This window comes from Chiloscyllium plagiosum, chromosome 4 (assembly GCF_004010195.1).
Source record: "Chiloscyllium plagiosum isolate BGI_BamShark_2017 chromosome 4, ASM401019v2, whole genome shotgun sequence".
NCBI classification, from domain to species: domain Eukaryota; kingdom Metazoa; phylum Chordata; class Chondrichthyes; order Orectolobiformes; family Hemiscylliidae; genus Chiloscyllium; species Chiloscyllium plagiosum.
In genome coordinates, this window is record NC_057713.1 from 111,526,241 (window position 1) to 111,546,897 (window position 20,657).

A 20,657-nucleotide genomic window follows, 5' to 3' on the forward strand; every position below is an offset into this window, starting at 1 on the left:
TAACCTCAGCCCAAACTACCTCATATGGCGAGTCTTCATCCATCGTCCTTTCCACCTCTGTAATACTATCTTTGACAAGCAATGCCACACCTCCCCCTCTTTTACCCCCACCCCTCTCCCTACTAAAACATTTAAATCCTGGAACCCGCAACTGCCAATCCTGTCCCTGTTCTAGCCATGTCTCCGTAATAGCCACAACATCGAAATCCCAGGTACCAACCCACGCTGCAAGTTCACCTACCTTATTTTGTATACTTCTTGCATTGAAGTATACACACTTCAAGCCACTTTCCTGTTTACAGGCACCCTCCTTTGAAATTGATGCCATGTTCCTAACCTCCCTACACTCCAGGTCCTGCACCCTAAAGCTACAGTCTGGGTTCCCATGCCCCTGCAGAGTTATGCTCATGCAGACTCTCTCTCATACACACACCCTCTCACAGGCTTATAATCTGTCACACTCATGCACACACACATACACACACTCTCCCTCGCATGCATACAAACACATATACATACATATAAATCTATGGGGTGAATTTGCATTTGCAGAATTGTATTTGCAGATACATTCTATTCTGTTCAAAAAGCGCACCATCTGCAGGCAGTCAATGTAGCAGTCAATTCACGTAACATTTCTACTTTGGAAATAGAACCAGTCTGGCTCAAGATTGGGATACCAACAGACTCTAACCTCACTCCTTTAATGTTTTATCTGAACTGAGATGCCACTTCTATTTTATAAAACCTTAAGTTATCTTGAGAATGTGATTGGAAAGTAGTTCTGGGATTTATATATTAATGAACCAAAACTTGCAACCCATTCTAAAAGATGCAAGACTTAACAGCAATCTAGGTTTGTTCAACGTATCCCGAATTTGGTTATAGTACATTTTTCCCCTGTATCCAAGTCATTAATCTTGACTGTTGAAAAATAGTAAATAGTTGTAACCCAAGGATCAAGTAAAGGGAAGGAGTACTGGGCGAATGGTAGATTCTTGATATTATAGATGAGTAGAGAGATCTCGGTGTCCATGTACATAGATCCCTCAAAGTTGTCACCCAGGTTGACAGGGCTGTTAAGAAGGTATATAGTGTGCTAGCTTTTATTAATAGAGGAATTGAGTTTCAGAACCATTAGGTAATGCTGCAGCTCTGGTGAGGCTGCACTTGGAGTATTGCGTGCAGTTCTGGTCACCGCTTTATTGGAAGGATGTGGAAGCTTTAGAAAGGGCTCAGAAGAGATTTACTAGGATGTTGCCTCGTATGGAGGGAAAGTCTTATGAGGAAAGGTTGAGGGACTTGAGGCTGTTTTCATTAGAGAGGAGGAGGTTGAAAGGTGACTTAATTGAGATAATCAGAGGGTTAGATCGGGTGGACAGTGAGAGCCTTTTTCCTAGGATGGTAATGGCTAGCACGTGGGGGTATAGCTTCAAATTGAAGGGTGATCGATATAGGACAGATGTCAGAGGTAGTTTCTTTACTCAGAGAGTAGTAGGGATGTGGAACACACTGCCTGAAACAGTTATAGACATGCCAACTTTACGGGCATATATAGTCATTGGATAGGCATACAGACGAGAATAGAATGATGTAGGTTAGGTGGGCTTTAGACTGGTTTCACAGGGTGGTGCAATATCGTGAGCGGAAGGGCCTGGACTACGCTGTAATGTTTTATTGTGCATTGTTTCAGTTGCATGACACAGACCTTTTGCTATAAATTCTGTGTCTTATGCTCCGGCTCCACAGCTACCTGATGAAGGAGCAGCGCTCTGAAAGCCAGTACTTCCAAATAAACCTGTTGGACTATAACCTGGTGTTGCATTAACTTTGTCCACCCCAGTCCAACACTGGCACCTTCACCTCAATGATAAAGTGGGTTTAATCATTAAGTGGCTGATCTATTAATTATACAAACACAAACCTGATTTGAATTTTATGCTGCCTTTGTTAATTGCACCAAGATTACACTAGAAATATTAAAATCGAACTTGAATCTGAAGAAAATTAGGCCAGAATTTCAATTGCTAACACTAACCAGAACTGAACAAACGCGGTTGTATAAAGATTAGGCTCCAGGATTCTCAAAATTGATCATGATGCATTATTGTTGGTTCCCCTTTGCTCTGACCAATATTTAACACTAATCGTCATCGCTAACAGTTTATCGGATCATAAAATTATTCTCTATTGGACCTTACTATGTGCAAGGCAAGCTGATTTGTTCAATGTCACAATTCTCCCCTCTAAATAGCACTGTGAATGTACCTACTCCCCGAGAAGGCAGAGGTTCAAGGCGGCAGGCCACCACTACCTTCTCTGTGGCAATTAGGGACGAGCAATAAATGCGAGCCTAGGCAGCAATGCCCACATCCCCCACAAGAATAAAAAACAATCACTGAAATGTAATTCAGTAAGCTCATCAGCACTTGGGGATATCCTGGGGGCATGAAAAGAGCTGTACAAATAGGAGTCTCTTTTTCTGCACCCAGTCTTTAATTAAATACTTATATATCTGAATGTAGGAATATCCACTGCGTTGTCCTTGCTTTGCATTTGTAGATAACATATTCCAGAACTTAGAAAAATAAGATCATTTGAGACTTCAGGGGGTGGCTATCTGCACTTTAGAGGGTCACCCCAGTCCAGGTCTGCATCTCATGTTCTGCATTATGAGGCACAGCCAAGGAGGAACTGGCATATTTTCAGTGGTGGTGGTGGAAGAGACTTTAGAGACAGTGACTGTTTACAACCAGAGAATCCTTCAAGATGATGATCTTTGAGAATTCATCCCTAATTATAAACACTGGGAAGAAACAAACTTGTCTGACGTTTTAAAATATACACTACAACTCTGGGAACTATGTAAAAATTAAATACGTTTAAACACTGGACTATTTGATGTACATAAAGCAAAAAAATTTAAACTGGTTCACTTTACTTGAACTCAACATGGATTAGTAGTCCAGCCTTTTAATTGAAGAAACACTTGCAAAATAATAGTTTGGTTACGCTCACCATTACTGAATGTCCTCCTCGTTACTTCCCACAATACAAGTCCAAATGCCCAGATATCCACTCGTTTGTATGCATCAAAACAGTCAACTTGAATAGATTCTTCAAGTACTTCTGGAGCCATATACCGTTTGGTACCCACTTTAGGATTATTCCCAACATCTAACTGATTGTTGGTTTGAGAATGCATCACTGCTAACCCTATAAAAAGATATGTCAATTAATACAGCACGCATGCCAAATCAATCTTTTGTTTGAAAACAAAGAGGTTAAAAGGCTCGTACTCACCGAGATCAGCAATGCAACAATGCAAGTTCTTTTTGACTAAGATATTTTTGCTTTTCAGGTCTCTGTGAGCAATTGCAGGCTTTCCCTCAGTTCCAAAAATTTCATTGTGGATATGCACCAGACCATTGGCTATAGATAAGGCAAAATTCAGGCAAACTACAGTGTCCACTGCATTTCGCTGTAAATAGTCATACAGGGAACCGTTCTCATGATAATGTGTGATTAGCCAAAGCTGGGTGCTAGAATTCCTTGATGTCATGTCAGAAGCAATGAAACCTAAAAAAGTAAAAATGAAGGATAATGATTGCTTTTAATTCTTGGAAAATGTACAAGAAATATAAAACAATATTAATGCAATTAAGATGCAAGTTATTTAAAAATAAACAAACTACTGCAGAATACCTTAATATATCCCTATATTAACAGCACTGTTTTGCTGCCAATAGATGATAAAGTTCACAAAATACAAAGTTTTTTCTTACTTTAGTTGACCCTTTCTGACATGAGGAAAATATTAAATTTACTTTTTATATGATTTCTTATTGTATCTGTACTTCATTTTGGATCTTGACATCTTTTTAAACTCCCAATCAGCTTGCTTGCAATCACGAAACTTGACGTTGAAAACAGTAATACTTCAACAACTGACCAACTTGCATGACTACAAGTACTTTATGAAGATTCCGTCTTGATATGAAATATAAAGATCACAATGTTAACTGAAGACTCTGTTCTCTTCATTATTTCTCTTTGTCCGTGCCACTTTCATACAAATTTCACTGAAATCCTTCTCAATCATTTTACAATCCATCAATAAAACTAAATCTTTTTCTATAAGTTGTAAGGTGCCATTTCATCAACGTTGAGATGCTTGATGCTTATTTACATTTCAGCTCAAGACCTGAGCATTCGGTTATAAGCAATATTTATACTGAGTCACATACATGGTCAGAAAATGACACTTCAGTGACTCTTAAGCTGAAACATGACATCTATTACTAAGAACTTTCTGACATAAAGGAAAGGCCAAAAACCTGATTTGGAGAACCTTCTGGTATCATTTAGAAGCTCTCCTAGAAGCTGATATTCAGGATATTGATTCCTATTTTAATGAACTTCTGCTATATGTTATGTGTTGCACGTTTGTTTCCTCACTTTACACTGTTATCAGGCAGAGGAACATGGAATGTCAGCACCTGCACTTCCTATCCCTGAAGATTATGCAGGTCCACGGTAGGTTCTAAACAAGGCAACCTGAAGGCAGCTCTCTCAATCCTCTTCTCTGCTCACATGTTGATGGCTGCATCCTTTGCTCACATCTTTCATACTTAGTATAAATGTGAAGGGACACAAATAAGGGGACCTGGTAGTCAAAATTTTACTTTGAAATGATATAGATCCAGCAGAGAACTATTTTTAGGTACGAATTATAATAGTATTGCACAGATATAATACAGTACCTTTTGAGGAGGTATTTGCAGATAAAACACGCTTACTGTTATGTTTCATTTTTGGTAGGGATTCTTCATTTCAGTAGATGATTATAAGGTGTAGGTCAAAGTATTCATGTTTTGTGCACAGAATACTAAAATCCCAAGAGGTGGATTGCATGGATATCTCCAGCTGCATACTGTGAGCAGCTGAAAAGTTACAGTCGCTTGAGGATCTCCCCTCTACTACAGTTTTCTTTAAAAAAAAACCATTGTTCCAATATCAGCACTCTGGCAGGCCAGCATTTATTGCTCAACACTAGTTACACTTCAGGAGGTGGTGGTGAGTTGCTTCCTATAACTGCTGCAGTCCATTTGGTGTAAACATTCCTGCGATGCTATTCTGGAGGGAGTTCCAGGGTTTTGATCCAGTGATATTGAAGCAATATATTTCCCATTCAGGATGATGAGTGGTTTGGAGGTGAACTCGCAGGTGGATTCATTCCCATGTTTATGTTGCCATTGTCTTTCTAGTGGTCATAGGCTTCAAAGATACTCTGAAGAACCTTTGAATTTCTGCAGTGCATCTTGTAGATGGTTCACACTGTTTCTACTGAATGTAGGTAGTGAAGGGAATGATTGCTTGCAGAGCCAGTTACGTGGGCTGCTATATCCTGGATGTAGTGTTCTAAGCTTCCTAAGTGTTCCTGGAGTGGCACTCACCTGGGCAAGTGGGTAGTGCGTCATCATACTTCTGTCTTGTGCCATATAGATGTTGGCCAGGCTTTGGGGAGTCAGGCAGTGAGAATCAGTGTAGAATTCCTAGGATCTGACCAGCTCTTGTAGCCACAATATTTATATGCTCATGCCAATCCAATTTTTGATTAATGGCAATCTCAGGATGTTGACTGTGGGGGCATTTAGCAATGATAATGAGCGTTAAGGCTTTGGTTAGATTCTCTCATGCTGGAGATGGTCATTGACCGGCTTTCGTGTGGTGTAAATATTGCCACTTGTCAGCCCACACCTGGATATTGTCCATGATTGGAGCACTTGGAGATATAGACTGTTTCAGTATTTAAGGAGATACAAAAATGGATGAACATTGTGCAATCAGCAGCAAGCACTCCCACTTCTGACATTATGATTGAGGGGAGGTCACTGATGATACAGCAGAAAATGGTTGGGCCGAGAACAATACCCTGAAGAACTCCTGCAGAGATGCCCGAGTTCCAACAACCACAACTATCTTCCTTTGTGCTAGTTATGACTCCATCCAGTGGAGAGTTTTCCCACATCATCTTGGCTAACTGTGTGGTAGATACACAGTATCTTCAGGAATCTTGACAAAATGTTATCTGGGCCTAAAGCCTACATAGCATCCACTGTGTTCAGCCATTTTTTCTTTGTATCACATGGAGTAAATCTAATTGGATGAAGATGGGCCCGTGTGATGCCAGGGACCTATGAAAGAGGCCTGCACTTAAAACCATTACGTCCTGACTAGTCATTTGTTGTGGGCAACAGCTACTGATGTGTTGTTTTAATTGTCGTTTCACTGTATGCAGGGTTGCCATGTTTGGAAGTGCACTCATGTTGTGATTTTAACACCTTTTGGCTTATATTGTTAATAATGCTAGCATTATGGCTTAGATTTCAATTACTTCAGCTGCCACACGTGCAAATGTGCCTCCAGTTCTTTTCACGGATGCTGTCTGGCTTGCTGTGTTTACAGCATTTTGTTTTCATTTTTATAAATGAAGTTAGCTACTTTGCTGGTATTCTCACATGGCAAGGTAGCTGTTATTACTGCATGAATATTCATCTCAAGCAACAGGCATCTTCTTCTCCTTTTACTTGATGTCTTACTTGCTTTACTGAATTTTATACTGTCTATCATGAAAATCAGTTTGAATTTCACAATGTGCATCAAAAGCAAGGGTATATATAAACTATTTCTCACCTAATATATTCTCATGGCGAAGAAGAACAGTATTATAAATTTCAGTCTCTCTAAACCAAGATTTCTCATCTCTAGATGAGAAGATTTTCACCGCAACATTTTCTCCTTGCCATTGGCCTCTCCAAACTTCTCCATAGCGACCCTTTCCTGTTTAAGGTGGGGAGAAAAGGAAGCTTGTTTTAGTAGTTGTTTGGCTATATTTTGTGATGCAGATATTTATTGTGCGTTGGTAAAGAAATCATACTTCCTTTTCTGAGCTCTTTAGGCTGAACCAACAATTTAAGATCCAGATGTTGATCAAAAACTTATAACCACTTTCAACAGAAATTTATAACCACTTTTCCATAGAAACATTGTGGGGTTGTCAATTTATCTTACATTTTCTAGTTCTCAGTTGTACGCAATAATGTTGGAAATAAAGCTGAATTCCAGAAAAGCATCAAGCAAATGATCAGATTAACAGATATGGGGCAACAAATAGCATGTTTAGATACAGTGGGGCAAAAGCAAAATGAAGACAAGGCAGTGGAGATCTAAAATAAATAAGCCAACTGGTAAACAGAGTAACCTGAATTCTAGCAATTTCCTAAATTTGGCACAGATATATCATATCCATAATGCATATTGATATTTTATCATACCTAGACCTATTACACAAGTACTTTAATACATAAACCAGTTGCCACAAGTATTTTATATTGTGCCCTGTAAACATCAGTTGAGTTTCTAACAGTTTTGGAGCATGTTACTCTCGAGTATTGGTTTTGTTCAGTGTCACTAACTGTTCATTCCCCCATAGATTTGGTTGGGACATTCAGGTGGCTTTTTATCCCTTATATTTATTACTTTGAGGAACAATTTGAAACTGCCACCTTTATAAAGTTTGCCATTTGGTATCTGCTGTTATCTTTAGCTTTGATGATATATTACAATTAGAGTTTTTACAATACAACTGTTTTTTTAAATCTCTGTGGTTGTGATTTCTATTGATAAGCCCATTCCATAATTCATGATTTGGGGATACACAGGGGAAAAAAAAGATTTCAGAATTTGTTTTAGCATATCACAAATTGTTACAAAATATCAACATTTAATATTTGAACAAACCTTGAAATTTTGTTTGCTCAGATTCTTTATTAGGAGAGCAAGGAAACAGTGTAAATGTGTGTGTGCTGGATGTTTTGCTTTACTGTCGGGATTATAAAATTTGACTTCTTAATAGTTAATACGTTAAAAGCTGGTTAATGTGTGTAAACATATTTGCCCTCTTAATATGAGGACTTTTTATTTATGCAGATAAAACTTTTCTAGATGTTTGGCATGTTAAACCAAAACCTTACACTTCTGCAAACATTTGGCCATTTTGTAAGGAGCAGTAAAAGCTTTGGAAACTGGTTTCGGCAAATTCCTGTCTAACTGGGTTGATCATTTTTACAGTAGAGTGCCTGTAATGTTTTCCAACTCAAATACCAAAAAACCTAGTTTTTATTCTTTTATTAATTTGTACTTCATTAAATTTAAAATTGTTTATCCATTTTCTGCTCTCAATCCATTTTGAAAACCACACCTTCTATGGACATTTGAATAGTTACAAGGGCTGCTGTCAATGGGCATAAGTGACAGTGACAAACAAGTCTGTCATCAACAATCTCTAAAAGAACAATATAGTTTGCTAATTCCAGCAAACTAACTGAAATGTCCATATTCTTGCTTGCCCAGTGACATAGCCAAAAAGTCTATTTTATGTAAACATTATTCAAGTTAAACAGTTTCTTGTTCAGTGGGAGAATAAAGGACTACAGGGAAAACGCAGGAAAGTGGTGCCAAAGAATGTTGGATCAGCCATAATGTTACTGAATGACACAGCAGGGGCCGAATGTTCCTATTTCTTTTGGTCTTACAATCTAAGCTGCATCTTGCTTTACTCACCTACACATTCCATTAAAGTAATTTGTCTGGCAACTGTGCGTTGTACTAAAAACGGCAAACCCGATCCACTGCCTGATGTACGAGAGTGATCAAGCAAATCCTAAGAATAAAGAATAAAAAAACAATATAGAAGTGGAAATCAGTAATATCTGGTTACAATACTTTAGAGTCATATTTGAAGTCTGGCCTAAATAATATCTTCACAACAGTTCTCTTGGGATTTAGTTTATGTTGAGTCAGAGGCGGAGAAGACATTGGGACATCAAAACAAAGATTAACGTAGCATGCCACAAGCTGATTTTTAAAAAGGCAATATTAGTTACCAAGAGATAACTGAATAGAAAGTCTGATATCTTAAAAACTTATTCCTTGCTGATTCCCCACTCTCCGGAACTCATCTTCACTAAAACTGAGGTGAGAATTAAATGGTACAATTAAGTTAGCTGATTTTGCAAGAAATTTGAACACAGTTTTGAAAGCAAGCATGCAAGGTGACAGAAGGCTCTTTTTCAAAGGTGGCAAATAATAATCACACCAGAAAAGTGCCAGGCTATGACTATCCAATGAGAGAACATAACCACCATCTGTTGACATTCAATGGCATTACCATTGTTCAATCCCCTGCTCACATCATTCTTAGAGTTACCATTGACTGGAAACTGAACCAGACTTGCCACATAAATACTGTGGCTCCAAGAGCAAGTCACAGGCTAGGAATCCTGGAGCAAGTAACTGACTTCATGACAACCCTAAAGCCTGCCTACCATCGACAAAGCACAAGTTAGGAATGTGATACGTTGCTCCCCAATTGCCTGTAGGAGTGTAGTTCTAACAACACTCAAGAAGCTTCACACCATCCAGGACAAAACATTTGATTGGCATTAAATCCTCAAACATTCAATCCTTCCACCACTAACGCCCAGTCGAAGCAGTGCGTACCATCAACAATAAGCAGGGCTCCTTCGATTTCACCTAGGAAACACACAATCACTACCATCTAGAAGGTCAATGGCAATGAAAGCCAACTTCTCCAACCTTTTTAAGTTTTCATCCTTGGAACCAATTTGGTTAATCTTTTCTGCAGTCCCTATAAGGCTGCGGTGTTCAAAAGTGTACATAATGATCCAGCTGAGTGCTTTATGCAAGTTTAACACAAGTTCCTTGTTTTTCCCTGCTATGCTCATCTTAATAAAGCCTTGGATACTGTTTGCCTTATTAAATGTTCTCAGTCTCTCTCACTCTCTTTAATGATGTACATTTACATTTGGGTTGTGTGGCTCCTGCACACCTTCAGAATTGTACTCTGTTACCTTTCCCTGTTCTTCCTACCAAAAAGAATCACTTCTCTGCATTAAATCTAAACTTCAACTTGTCTTTTGAAGTTTAGATTTCCTTTTGAAGCTCTATACTATCCACTACGCTTCACAATATTTACAAGTTTTACATCATTCACAAACTTTTGACATGTTCGCAAACATACAGATCATTAATATAAGAGGAACAGCTAGGTCCTAACACCAATCCTTGTGCAACTCCATTATAAATCTTCCCTCAATCTGGAAAAGAGCAAAATTCATTTCCATTTGTTACAGTTCCTTTTATCCCATGAACCATGACTTATGAACTAAGTCTGTTGTGAAAAACTCTTATCAAATACGTTTTGAAAGTCCATATGTAGTACATGAACACCATTACACCCTTCTCCCTGTCTGCTAGCTCAAAAAACTCAAGGAAAGTTTAACCATAGTTGGCGAACTTATTTTTATGAGAAGGTGTAACATCTGCAATTCTCCATACCCCTAGCACCAAGCCTGCATCTAAGGAAGCTTGGATAATTTTGAACAATGCCTCTGCATTTTCCACAGTCACTTCCCTCACTATCGTTGGAACCATCTCATTTGGTCCTAGTGTCTCATCAAAATTTATGTTGACAGCCTATCCAGTGCCATCACGTATCAATTTTAAACCCTTCACATGCCTGAATCACCTTGTCGCCAAGCATTTCTTTGACAGTATCTCCATCTTTAGCAAAAATAGATGTTCAGATATTCATTTAGGACACCAGTCATGCCTTTGCCCAAATCCCCTTTTTGGTCCCTATTCAGGCTCACTCCCGCTTACCACCATTTCTAGATTTATGTGCCCACGAGCACAATTAAACCTAAGAATTTCATTTTAAAAACAGAGAAATTGAAGCTTGCTATGGTCTTTAAAACTTATTTTTATGGCATTTGACACTGAACCCCATTCACTGAAGGCTACAAACTGTACTTTGACAAACTAATTACATACCAAAGTAGTGACTAACCATCTTATAGTGTAGCTGCAGTCTACATCCTTTTCATATTGAAACACCTATTTGGTTCACGAAAGTTTAACAACAAAAAGGAACTGATTACCGCAAGTGTACTATCTCCCACATTGGAAGCTATAAGGCCATCAATTGCTCCATTTTCAGCATCATGGGCATGTAACCGTTGCATCCTATTCTGGTGAATTTTGCGGCAAATCAAGACAGCAACCACAGACAAAACTACCAGCACTATGACTGGACTAACTACAAAAATGATTAATGTCTCCACACTGTAGTCGATTGGTTCTTCCTTTGGTGCTGAAACAAAAAGAAACAAAAATTAATAAAACAATCCATTTTCATTCTGTTAATGTTGATGGTTTTAATGGTTTTCTTAAAAGAAATAACATTTCTCTCAGAGAGTATGTATAATCCCACATACATATCAAAGGAGATGCTAGGACAGTGTTATTTTTCAATTATGTTTTAGAGATGTTCCTTGGGAAAAAGGATTCCTTGGCATGCATAGCAAAAGAGAAAAGTGTTCAAAGTTAAAAATCACACAACACCAGGTTATAGTCCAACAGGTTTAATTGGAAGCACTAGCTTTAGGAATGCTGCTTCTTCATCAGGTGGTTGTGTAGAATAAGATCATAATACGCAGAATTTATAGCAAATGTTTACAGTGTGACGTAACTGAAATTATATATTGAAAAAGACCCAGTTTGTTTGTTAAGTATCTCATCTTTTAGAATGACCACATTGATTTCAGTTCTTTCATCTGTAAATCGCAAAACCTTTTAAAAAGTTACATTCTCAAGTGAACTTTAACAATTGGTGGCATGTCGGCTCAGACAATGCATTGAAGGTGTGAGCTGCTCTGTGAGGGACTGTCTGTGCCACAACAGTCAGACTGATTCTAATCCAAAAAACAGATTTACAGTGCTTCCAAATAAACCTGTTGGACTAGAACCTGATGTGTGATTTTTAACTTTGTACAACACTGGCATCTCCAAATTGAGAAAAGCGTTAACTGCAATCAAAGCATTTGAAAATGGAAAGCAAGAATGAAGGATTGAGATCTGGGCTGGTGGCTTGGAATCACTTACTTTTTAATTTTGAAATGAAATGTGGGTACTGCAGGCAAGGCTGGCAATTGCTGCCCATCTCTGATCATCATTTCAGAGGGGAATTAAGGATCAGCTACAGTGCATTGGGTTTGGCGTCACATTTAGGACAGTGTATTTAAAATTCGCAGATTTCCTTTCTACACTACATCAGGATACAGTGAACTAGTTAGGATTTTACAGCAAATGATACTTTCAGGATCACCATTACTGACATTAGCTTTCAATTCCAGATTAATAAGATTCAATTTAAATTGCACCAACTGTCATGGTGCTAATTGAGCCATGTTCCCAAAGCGTTTGCCTGAGCCTTTGGATTACTAACCCAGTGATATTACTAAGAGGCAACCATATTACTGTGAACCCTAGTGAATAAGGAATACTTCAAAGTTCATCCAAGATCAACCTGCCTATTGTCTCTACTATCTGCAGCAGCTTAGCCAGTTTCCAAACCAGGTCAATAATTGGCTGTCAATTCTCCTGTCCACTACTTTATGCACAGTTTCAAAAATTAGATTCATCTAGTACAATCTATTCTTTACAAACACAAAATGCTGTTAAATAGAAACATACGTTTAAAAAATACAACTGATTTTCATGTGTACGTCACTCCTAAAATATCACAGGTGAGCAAGAAAGCGGATTTCACGAGGAATAAACAGTACTAAGGTTGCTATACATCGCAGCTTTGAAATGAATGTTAATATAAATGGATAATTGGCATTGCATTCTGACTAATGTAGTCGATTTGCATATTTCAAATGTGGACACTGGGGATTTTACTCAAGCATGGTTAGACAGAAATTTGCAGTTTCTTTTAAAGATTCTTTATCTCCCAGGGTTTTGTTCACAAACTTTATTGATGTTGCTTTGGGTTTACAGATTCTGAAATCTAAACACAGTAAAATTACTAAGAACTATTTAACATTTTCTTTTTCTCTACATCTTTTCAACATTATCCCTCAAGAATCTATATGGTCTTCCAACAGATATCTACTAACATAGCTAAATGCCGACCTTTCTTCTCACTAATCTGTCGACTTGCAGCCTCACCTGCATTTGAACTCACTTTCTTGTTGTTTACCCCGTTACTTGCAATCTCTGCAAATCCTTAAGCCACCTTCTTACTACAGCCTTTCAATGTGCGTCCTCTGGACTCTCACTGAATCTTTCACTCCCAACTCTTTTGCTTGCTGCTTCACTTCAAAGGTGGGTTGGGAGGGGAAAAAGTCAGACGGCAGCAAGACGGTGGGTTAGGAAGAGGGGAAGATCTCAAACTGGAGAATTGGCATCAAGGGAACACCGAGTGGGAAAGGCAGCTTCAAAATATGCCATTCAGGTCATGCAGTCTTATGTCTGACGAGCCGGAAACTACTGTAAAATGAAGGTCATGATGGCAAATGAAAAAACTGGGTAGAACGATCATGAGAGTGAAAGAATACTATTTGGAATTAGAGAATTTCTGCAGTATGGAAGCATGCCATTTGGCCCATTGAGTCCACACTGCTCCTCTGAAGAGCATTTCATCCAGACACCACCCTCCCCACCCTATCCTTGTAATCCTGCATTTCCTTGAGGCAAGTTATATGAGGAACACTTCCATTCAGTCCACAAGCATGACTATGACTTTCTAGGCTGTTGCCAGTTCCACATACCAACTTACTCTCAAGCTCACGTTTACATCTCAGGCCTGCTAAACCATTTCACGCAAGCTCAAGGAACGATATCCCATTGACCAAATTTGGGAATTTGTTACTTTATGAATTTAATATCAAGTTCAACAGGTTCAGACCATAAACTTTTATCTGATTGATAGTTTTCTTTTCAGTGTTTGTATCTTGTTTTGCATGTTTTTGCTTTCAGTCAGGCCTGACCTTTATTCTGCTAGTAACACCTACTCTGGACTAATGCGTTGTTACTAAAATAACATCCACTCACTATGCCTTTGTTCCACAATAGTTCTGACTGTTAATTTTTCTTACCTGTTCTTGTCCTTCCCATTCTGTTCAACTTGACCTCCATCCAATTTTAGCAACAACTTGAAACCATCACATTTCCAATTCTTTAGTTTTGAAAAATCATTATTGGACTTAAAACATTAACTTTGCTGATAGAGCTAGACCTGCTGAGTTTCGCCAACACCTTTTATTTGAAGTGGGGTCTTACTGTACAATAAAATCCATGTACTCTTGCTAAGTAGTAAGGCATTTCTGTAATTTTGCAGCTCAAATCAGAGACAGTCAAATGATTTTAGAACCTGTATAGATTTCAATTAACCGTAGTAATGTAGGCAGGGAACATATAAAGACCACTAATTATTTGATTTGACACATTTTTGAGACTGCGAAGCTGCACATTGCTTCCTGTTATGTTGTGTTAATTAGAGATGTAGGAAAAGAATCAGCTATTAGAAACAAAATAAAATCACATTCTGAGATCAGTCACAGTAAGGGTTATGTGTCGTGCTTCACAGGCAATGCATCTGAGAAAGAGTATTAAAAAATTGTTACTGGAGGTCAGGACAATTACTTGCCTGCTCTGCTCACACTACATACCTACGGAGTATCCAGTCTTTGAAACACAACACTAAATAAATTATCTCACTGGTTGCCTTCAAACTACTGTCAGAATGGCATTCTGTTACCATCTGTGCAACATTCCAAGAGCTTTGAAAGGGTGTACAAACTGACTGCAACAGATTGCACATTCGTATATTCTTGCTTTACTTGCATATTTAACATTGTTCACGCAAAGGAAAACCCTTAAAGAATAAAAACTGCTGTAAAACCAGACAGTCAAGCTGGCCAATGTGTAAATTCAATAATCTTGGGCACAACCACTGCGAATAACACAAATTTCTTCTTCTCGCAGTTCAGGCTGTTTTGAAGTGCAAACCCCTTTTTCAATTTTTGCAGGCTATGATGCTTGTAAATATAGTAACATTACCGAACATTATGGTTAGGACAAAGCAACAGAGCTGAATCAAATCCGTCTTTCTATCTCTGTGTTCACAACACGGTAAAATTAAAGCCTTCAAAAACTCTCAAAATTGACCCAATGTTTCCTAACCAGTAAATAATTCCAGACACAGGTTTCTATCTTAAAACAAAAACTTAATTAATTAACAATATGGCAACTTTAATAGAGCAAAATTAAACAACAAAATAATCTAAATGATCTTTGCCTTAAGCCCAAAAGTCTTTGTTTTCAGCCCCATTCACAGAACAGATAGACAAACAAACAGTTAATGGATAAACAAAAGAAAATAACAAACTAGCTAGAGTATTTAAGTGGTTTTCATAATAAGTTGTTCCACAGAGATGGATGATGGCTTCTCGGTTAATTTTCTGTAGAACCTTTCAATCAGGAACCAACCTGCAATTACTTCCAGGCCTAGTCTCATGAACATAGATTGTTTAGTCTGTTTTCCTTTTAACACAAGCTGTTACCCATAGTCCAAAAGTCATCTTTAGCTCTCAGTTCCCAGCTCCAAATCAAAATTGATAAAAGAATAAAATAAAAGAAATAGGTTCTGCAAAGTTAACAATAAATGAATGGCAGAGGACTACTGGCAATGTCAAAGTCAGAAACACACCGGATAAGACCCATGGATGTTAATAGGATCTGCGTGCTATTTGGCAAACGTGCCAGTGGAATATGCTAAAGTGTTCAAGCAAACAATAACATATACATTTGTCCCATGTTTCTTGTTTAAAAAAAAAAGAGATCCTAATCCTTACCTTGAGAAAGAAGAGGCATTGCTGTAATATTCCTGTTACACAGGCTTTCATTGCAGCACCGCACAACAGAACGTTCTGAGGGTAAGATCTTGCATAACATTTCAACTTTTTCAAGTGAATCAAAACAACCTTTCTGGTACACCGAAATATCTCCATTTTGTGTCACTGAAGCAAAACACCGTAGACCGCTGCATTCAGTCTTTATTCCACAGGTACTGCCCTCACATATGCATTGAAGACTTGAGCTTCCTTCATCTACACATTCACAGAAAAATAGATGGGCAAATTTTGCACAATGTTAGAATGACCAGAGACAACCTTTTCAGGCACTTCATTAAACTGAATATTTCAAACGTTTTTGTGATTAAGCAATCTTAAAAGTAAAAAATGTAAAATCTACTTTTATCACACTCAATTAAAGTCATCAAACTTACCTACAAGGAAAATAGTTTAAACATGAATTGAAACACACCTCCTTGGTCATGCAGGTGTACCTAAACATCTCTATTCTAACAAAATATGAATGATGCCCTAAAGATACTCCACATTTATGGGCTGAAATGTCATCATCCAAAACTGATGTATTTAATAATCATATTTTACAATTCTGGACCAGTACCAAAGTCTTCAACAAAATCGTTCATTGGTTTCACTTAGGTGGAGAATTTTTGCATTTTTTCTTATCAGGACAATTTAACATAGTATTTATATCTATAACCAGCTTTTCCACAAGAAATTTTCCTTCATTATTGCCAGTGACCAAGCCATATCGAATTAATAGGTACCAATGTTTGTCCAATGAAAGTCAAGGCAACGAACATTCAAAATTGGCCTCTCAAGTCAAATTTCTCAATAGGAAACCGAACGATTTATGAAAATGAACATTTTGCTAAAACTATACAAGGTATTAGAAAATTATGAACATTTTGAGTCCCTTACCTAAGGAAAGATACACTGGCACTGGAAGCAATTCAGAGAAGGTTCACTAGGCTGATACCACGTATGCAGCAACACTGAGGAGAGGCTAAGTTTGGGCTCATACTCATTGGAATTTCAAGAATGAGAGATGACCTTGTTGAATATACAAGATTCTCAGGGAATTTGACTCGTTAGATGTGGAAGAGGCTTGGACAAGTGGGTATATTCTAGGAGTCACACTTTTAAATCAGAGATGAGGAAAAATTTATTCTCTCAGATAGTAGTCAATCCACAGAATTCTTACAGATTTATACAGCCTCAATCATTAAGTAGATTCAAGGCTGAGATGGATAAATTTTTAATCAGTAAAGGAATCAAGGATTATGGGGAACAGACAGGAAAGTGGAGTTGAGGATTGTCAAATCAGCGATGATCTTAATGAATCGCAGAGCAGATTCAATGGGCTGAATGGCCAGTTTCTGCTTCTACATCAAGATAGGCGGGATGTTACTCATACACCCCTACACATTAACAGCACAGAGCTGGGACAAGTGGAGAGTGTCAAGCTCCTGGGAGTGGTCATCCACAACAAGCATTCTTGAACTCATGTGGACACACTGGTTACAAAGGCCCAACAACGTCTCTTCTTCCTCAGGCAGCTGAGGAAATTTGGCATGACGGCGAATACCCTTGCCAACTTTTATAGATGCGCCATCTAGAGCATTCTGACTGGCTGTATCACTAACTGGTATGGCAACTGTACCATTCAAGATCGGAGACGGTTACAGAGTGGTGAACTTGGCCCCACCATCACAACGGTCAAATTCCCATCTATAGAATCCATCTACCAAGTCCGGTGTCAAGGAAAGGCCGCCAGCATTCTTAAAGATCCACCCCACCTTGGCAATGTTTTTCTACAACCTCTACCATCGGGGAGAAGGTACAGAAGCCTAAACACACACACCAGCCGGTTTGACAACAGTTCCTACCCTATTGTTAGAATACTGAATGGATTCACAAACTCTTAACATTCGCCTGTTTTTATTTTTGCCGCTGTTTACCTATGATTCACTTATGTATGCTACTTAACTATATGATCTATCTGTATTGCTTGGAAGACAAAGCTTTTCACTGTGCTCCGGTACACGTGACAATAAATTCAATTCAATTCAAGATCAGAAAGCTACGAAAGCTCAATCTGCAACAGCGTGAACAATCTGAGGGCAATCCGCAGATGTGAATGTAAACATTCCTTATGGACCAACAGGTCATCAAATAATCAATCAAACCCGATAGACCTGGCCTGTGAACATACCTGTATTGCTAGAAAGAACATCACAAATCAGTGACAAGCAAGGAAATTTAACAAGCTGGTATACAAATGCACTAAATCATCACTAATAGCAAATAATTCTATTTGAAAAGGATTCCATAGCTTAATTGGGAAGACAGGATGCCAGCAAAAGGCGTAAGACTACTGGGTGCACTGTGGTCCCGAATTTATTTTATCATTTATTCACAGGATGCGAATTTCACTAATTCAGCCAGGATTTATTGCCTACCCTTAACTGCCCTCAAAGTGGCGGTGAGTAGCTTTCTTAAAATGCTGCAATCAATGAAAACATGGGTAAAACCATATACTATTCCAGATGGAGCTCCAGGATTTTGACCCAATAGCAGTGTTGGGAAAGTGATGTCGATTTAAGTCAGGATGGTATGTAGTGTGGAGAAGAAATTTGAAGATATAGTATTCCCATGCAGCTGCTGCCCCTGTAAGCATTCAGGCCATGAGTTTAGAAGGTGCTGCCTCAAGGAGCTTTAGTGAGTTGTTGCAGTGCACCTTACAAATTGTGTCATTATGTCTCACTGAGGAAGGGAGTGAAAACTGAATGTGTTAGCTGGGTTGTCAATCAAATTTTATCCTGGATGGTGTCAAGCTTCCTGCATTGCTAGAGCTATACTCATCTCAATGAAAGCATTCCATCACACTCCTGACTTGTCTTTGAGGTGATGGATAGGCTTTTGGGAGATAGGTGGCCAGTTCTTTGTCACAAAATTCCTAGCTTTTGCCCTGCTCTTGTATTTATATATCTGGTCCAGTTCAGTTTTAGTAAATGGTAACTCCCAGGAAGTTAACAGTGAAGGATTCAGCGATGGCAGCAATTTAATATGAAGGGACATGGTTAGGATCTCCCTCACTGGAGATGGTCATTGCCTGGCACATGTGTGGCATGAGTGCTATCTATCATTTTTCAGCCCAAGCCTGGCTGTTGTCTAGGTCTTGCTATTTATGGAGATGTATCGCTTCAGTGTCTGAGCTGACATGATAGTATTGCATATTGTCACTTATCAGCAATTATGATTACCATCTTCCCACATGCTAGGTATGATTCCAACCAGCAAATCATTCCCGAATACTCACTGATTACAGTTTTTTCTGGGGCTCTTTGACACCAACCTGGATCAAAAGTTGCACTGATGTCAAAAGAAGTCATACTCAACTTACCTCTGGAGTTCAGCTCCTGTCTGTTTAGAGTCATTTAATAGTATACAAAACAAAAGATCACGGAAACTGTTAACCAAAGTTTTGTAGTGGGAGACTGCTCGTGAGCACAGCGGAGACCATGGACTAGCAAGTTACTCTGGTGTTCTTGCCAACTGCATAACTAGGGAACTAGAGAGGATTTTAAAGTGAGTAGTAGGGCAATGGATCAAATTTTGGAAACAGTGGTAAATTAAAGAGCAGAGTTAAGGCCAAAGAGAAAGGAATTAATACAGGAAATAATAAATAAACCAAGACAGGAAGGGATAGAGTGTATCAATTTATAAGTCAATCAACAGCTAAAAAAAAATCTACAAAGAGTAAATGGTTTACTAAGGCTCAGTATCTGAATACACATAGCATTCGAAACAAAACAGAGGAACTGTTTCTGCAAATAGAAATAAGATAATAGACAATAGGTGCAGGAGTAGGCCATTCTGCCCTTCGAGCCTGCACCACCATTCAATATGATCATGGCTGATCATCCTTAATCAGTATCCTGGTCCTGCCTTATCTCCATAATCCTTGATTCCACAATCCTTGAGAGCTCTATTCAACTCTTTCTTAAATGAATCCAAAGACTGGGCCTTCACTGCCCTCTGGGGCAGAGCATTCCACACACCCACCACTCTCTGGGTGAAGAAGTTCCTCCTCATCTCTGTCCTAAATGGCCTACCCCGTATTTTGAGGCTACGTCTCCTATTTCTATGCTTCCTATTCACCGCCAATGGAAACAATCTCCCTGCTTCTATCATATCTATTCCCTTCAGAATTTTATAGGCTTCTATATGATCCTCCCACATTCTTCTAATTTCCAATGAGTATAGTCCCAGTCTATTCAATCTCTCCTCATAAACCAACCCTCTCAACACTGGAATCAACTATGTGAACCTTCTCTGCACCTCCTCCAAGGCCAGAACATCCTTTCTCAAGTAAGGAGACCAGAACTGTCCACAGTACTGCAGGCGTGGTCTCACCAGCACCTCTGCAGCTGTCGCATAACCCCACTCTTTTTGAACTAGCAATGAAGGACAATATTTTTCATAGAATCCCTGCAGTGTGGAAACAGGCCATTCCACCCGAAAACTCCACATCAACTCTCCGAAGAGCATCCCACCCAGATTCACGCCTCTATCCCTATAACCTTGCATATCCCATAGCTAATCCACCGAACGCGCACACGATGGGCAATTTAGCACAGTCAATCCATCTAACCTGCACATCTTTGGACTGTGGGAGGAAACCAGAGCACCCAGAGGAAACCCATACAGACTCGGGGAAAATTTGCAAACTCCATCACAGACAGTCGCCAGAGGCTGGAATTGAACCCAGGTCCCTAGCACTTTACAGGCAGCAGTGCTAACCACTGAGCCACCATGCAGACACTTGCCTTTTTAATTACCTGCTGCACC

The 20,657-nt window shown here is 38.9% G+C and overlaps 1 protein-coding gene across 2 annotated transcripts in view; it reads right to left on the reverse strand.

The window, feature by feature from the left end:
- Nucleotides 1–20,657, reverse strand: part of LOC122549327 (activin receptor type-1-like) — a 49,004-nt gene that overhangs the window by 14,957 nt on the left and 13,390 nt on the right. For both annotated transcript variants that reach the window (XM_043688960.1, XM_043688959.1), the window contains exons 3-8: nt 15,786–16,040; nt 11,025–11,236; nt 8,626–8,725; nt 6,697–6,843; nt 3,304–3,579; nt 3,019–3,216 (exon numbers count right to left, since the gene is read on the reverse strand). In XM_043688960.1, coding sequence (XP_043544895.1) covers nt 3,019–3,216; nt 3,304–3,579; nt 6,697–6,843; nt 8,626–8,725; nt 11,025–11,236; nt 15,786–16,040 — 1,188 coding nt within the window. The remainder of the gene's footprint in view (nt 1–3,018; nt 3,217–3,303; nt 3,580–6,696; nt 6,844–8,625; nt 8,726–11,024; nt 11,237–15,785; nt 16,041–20,657) is intronic.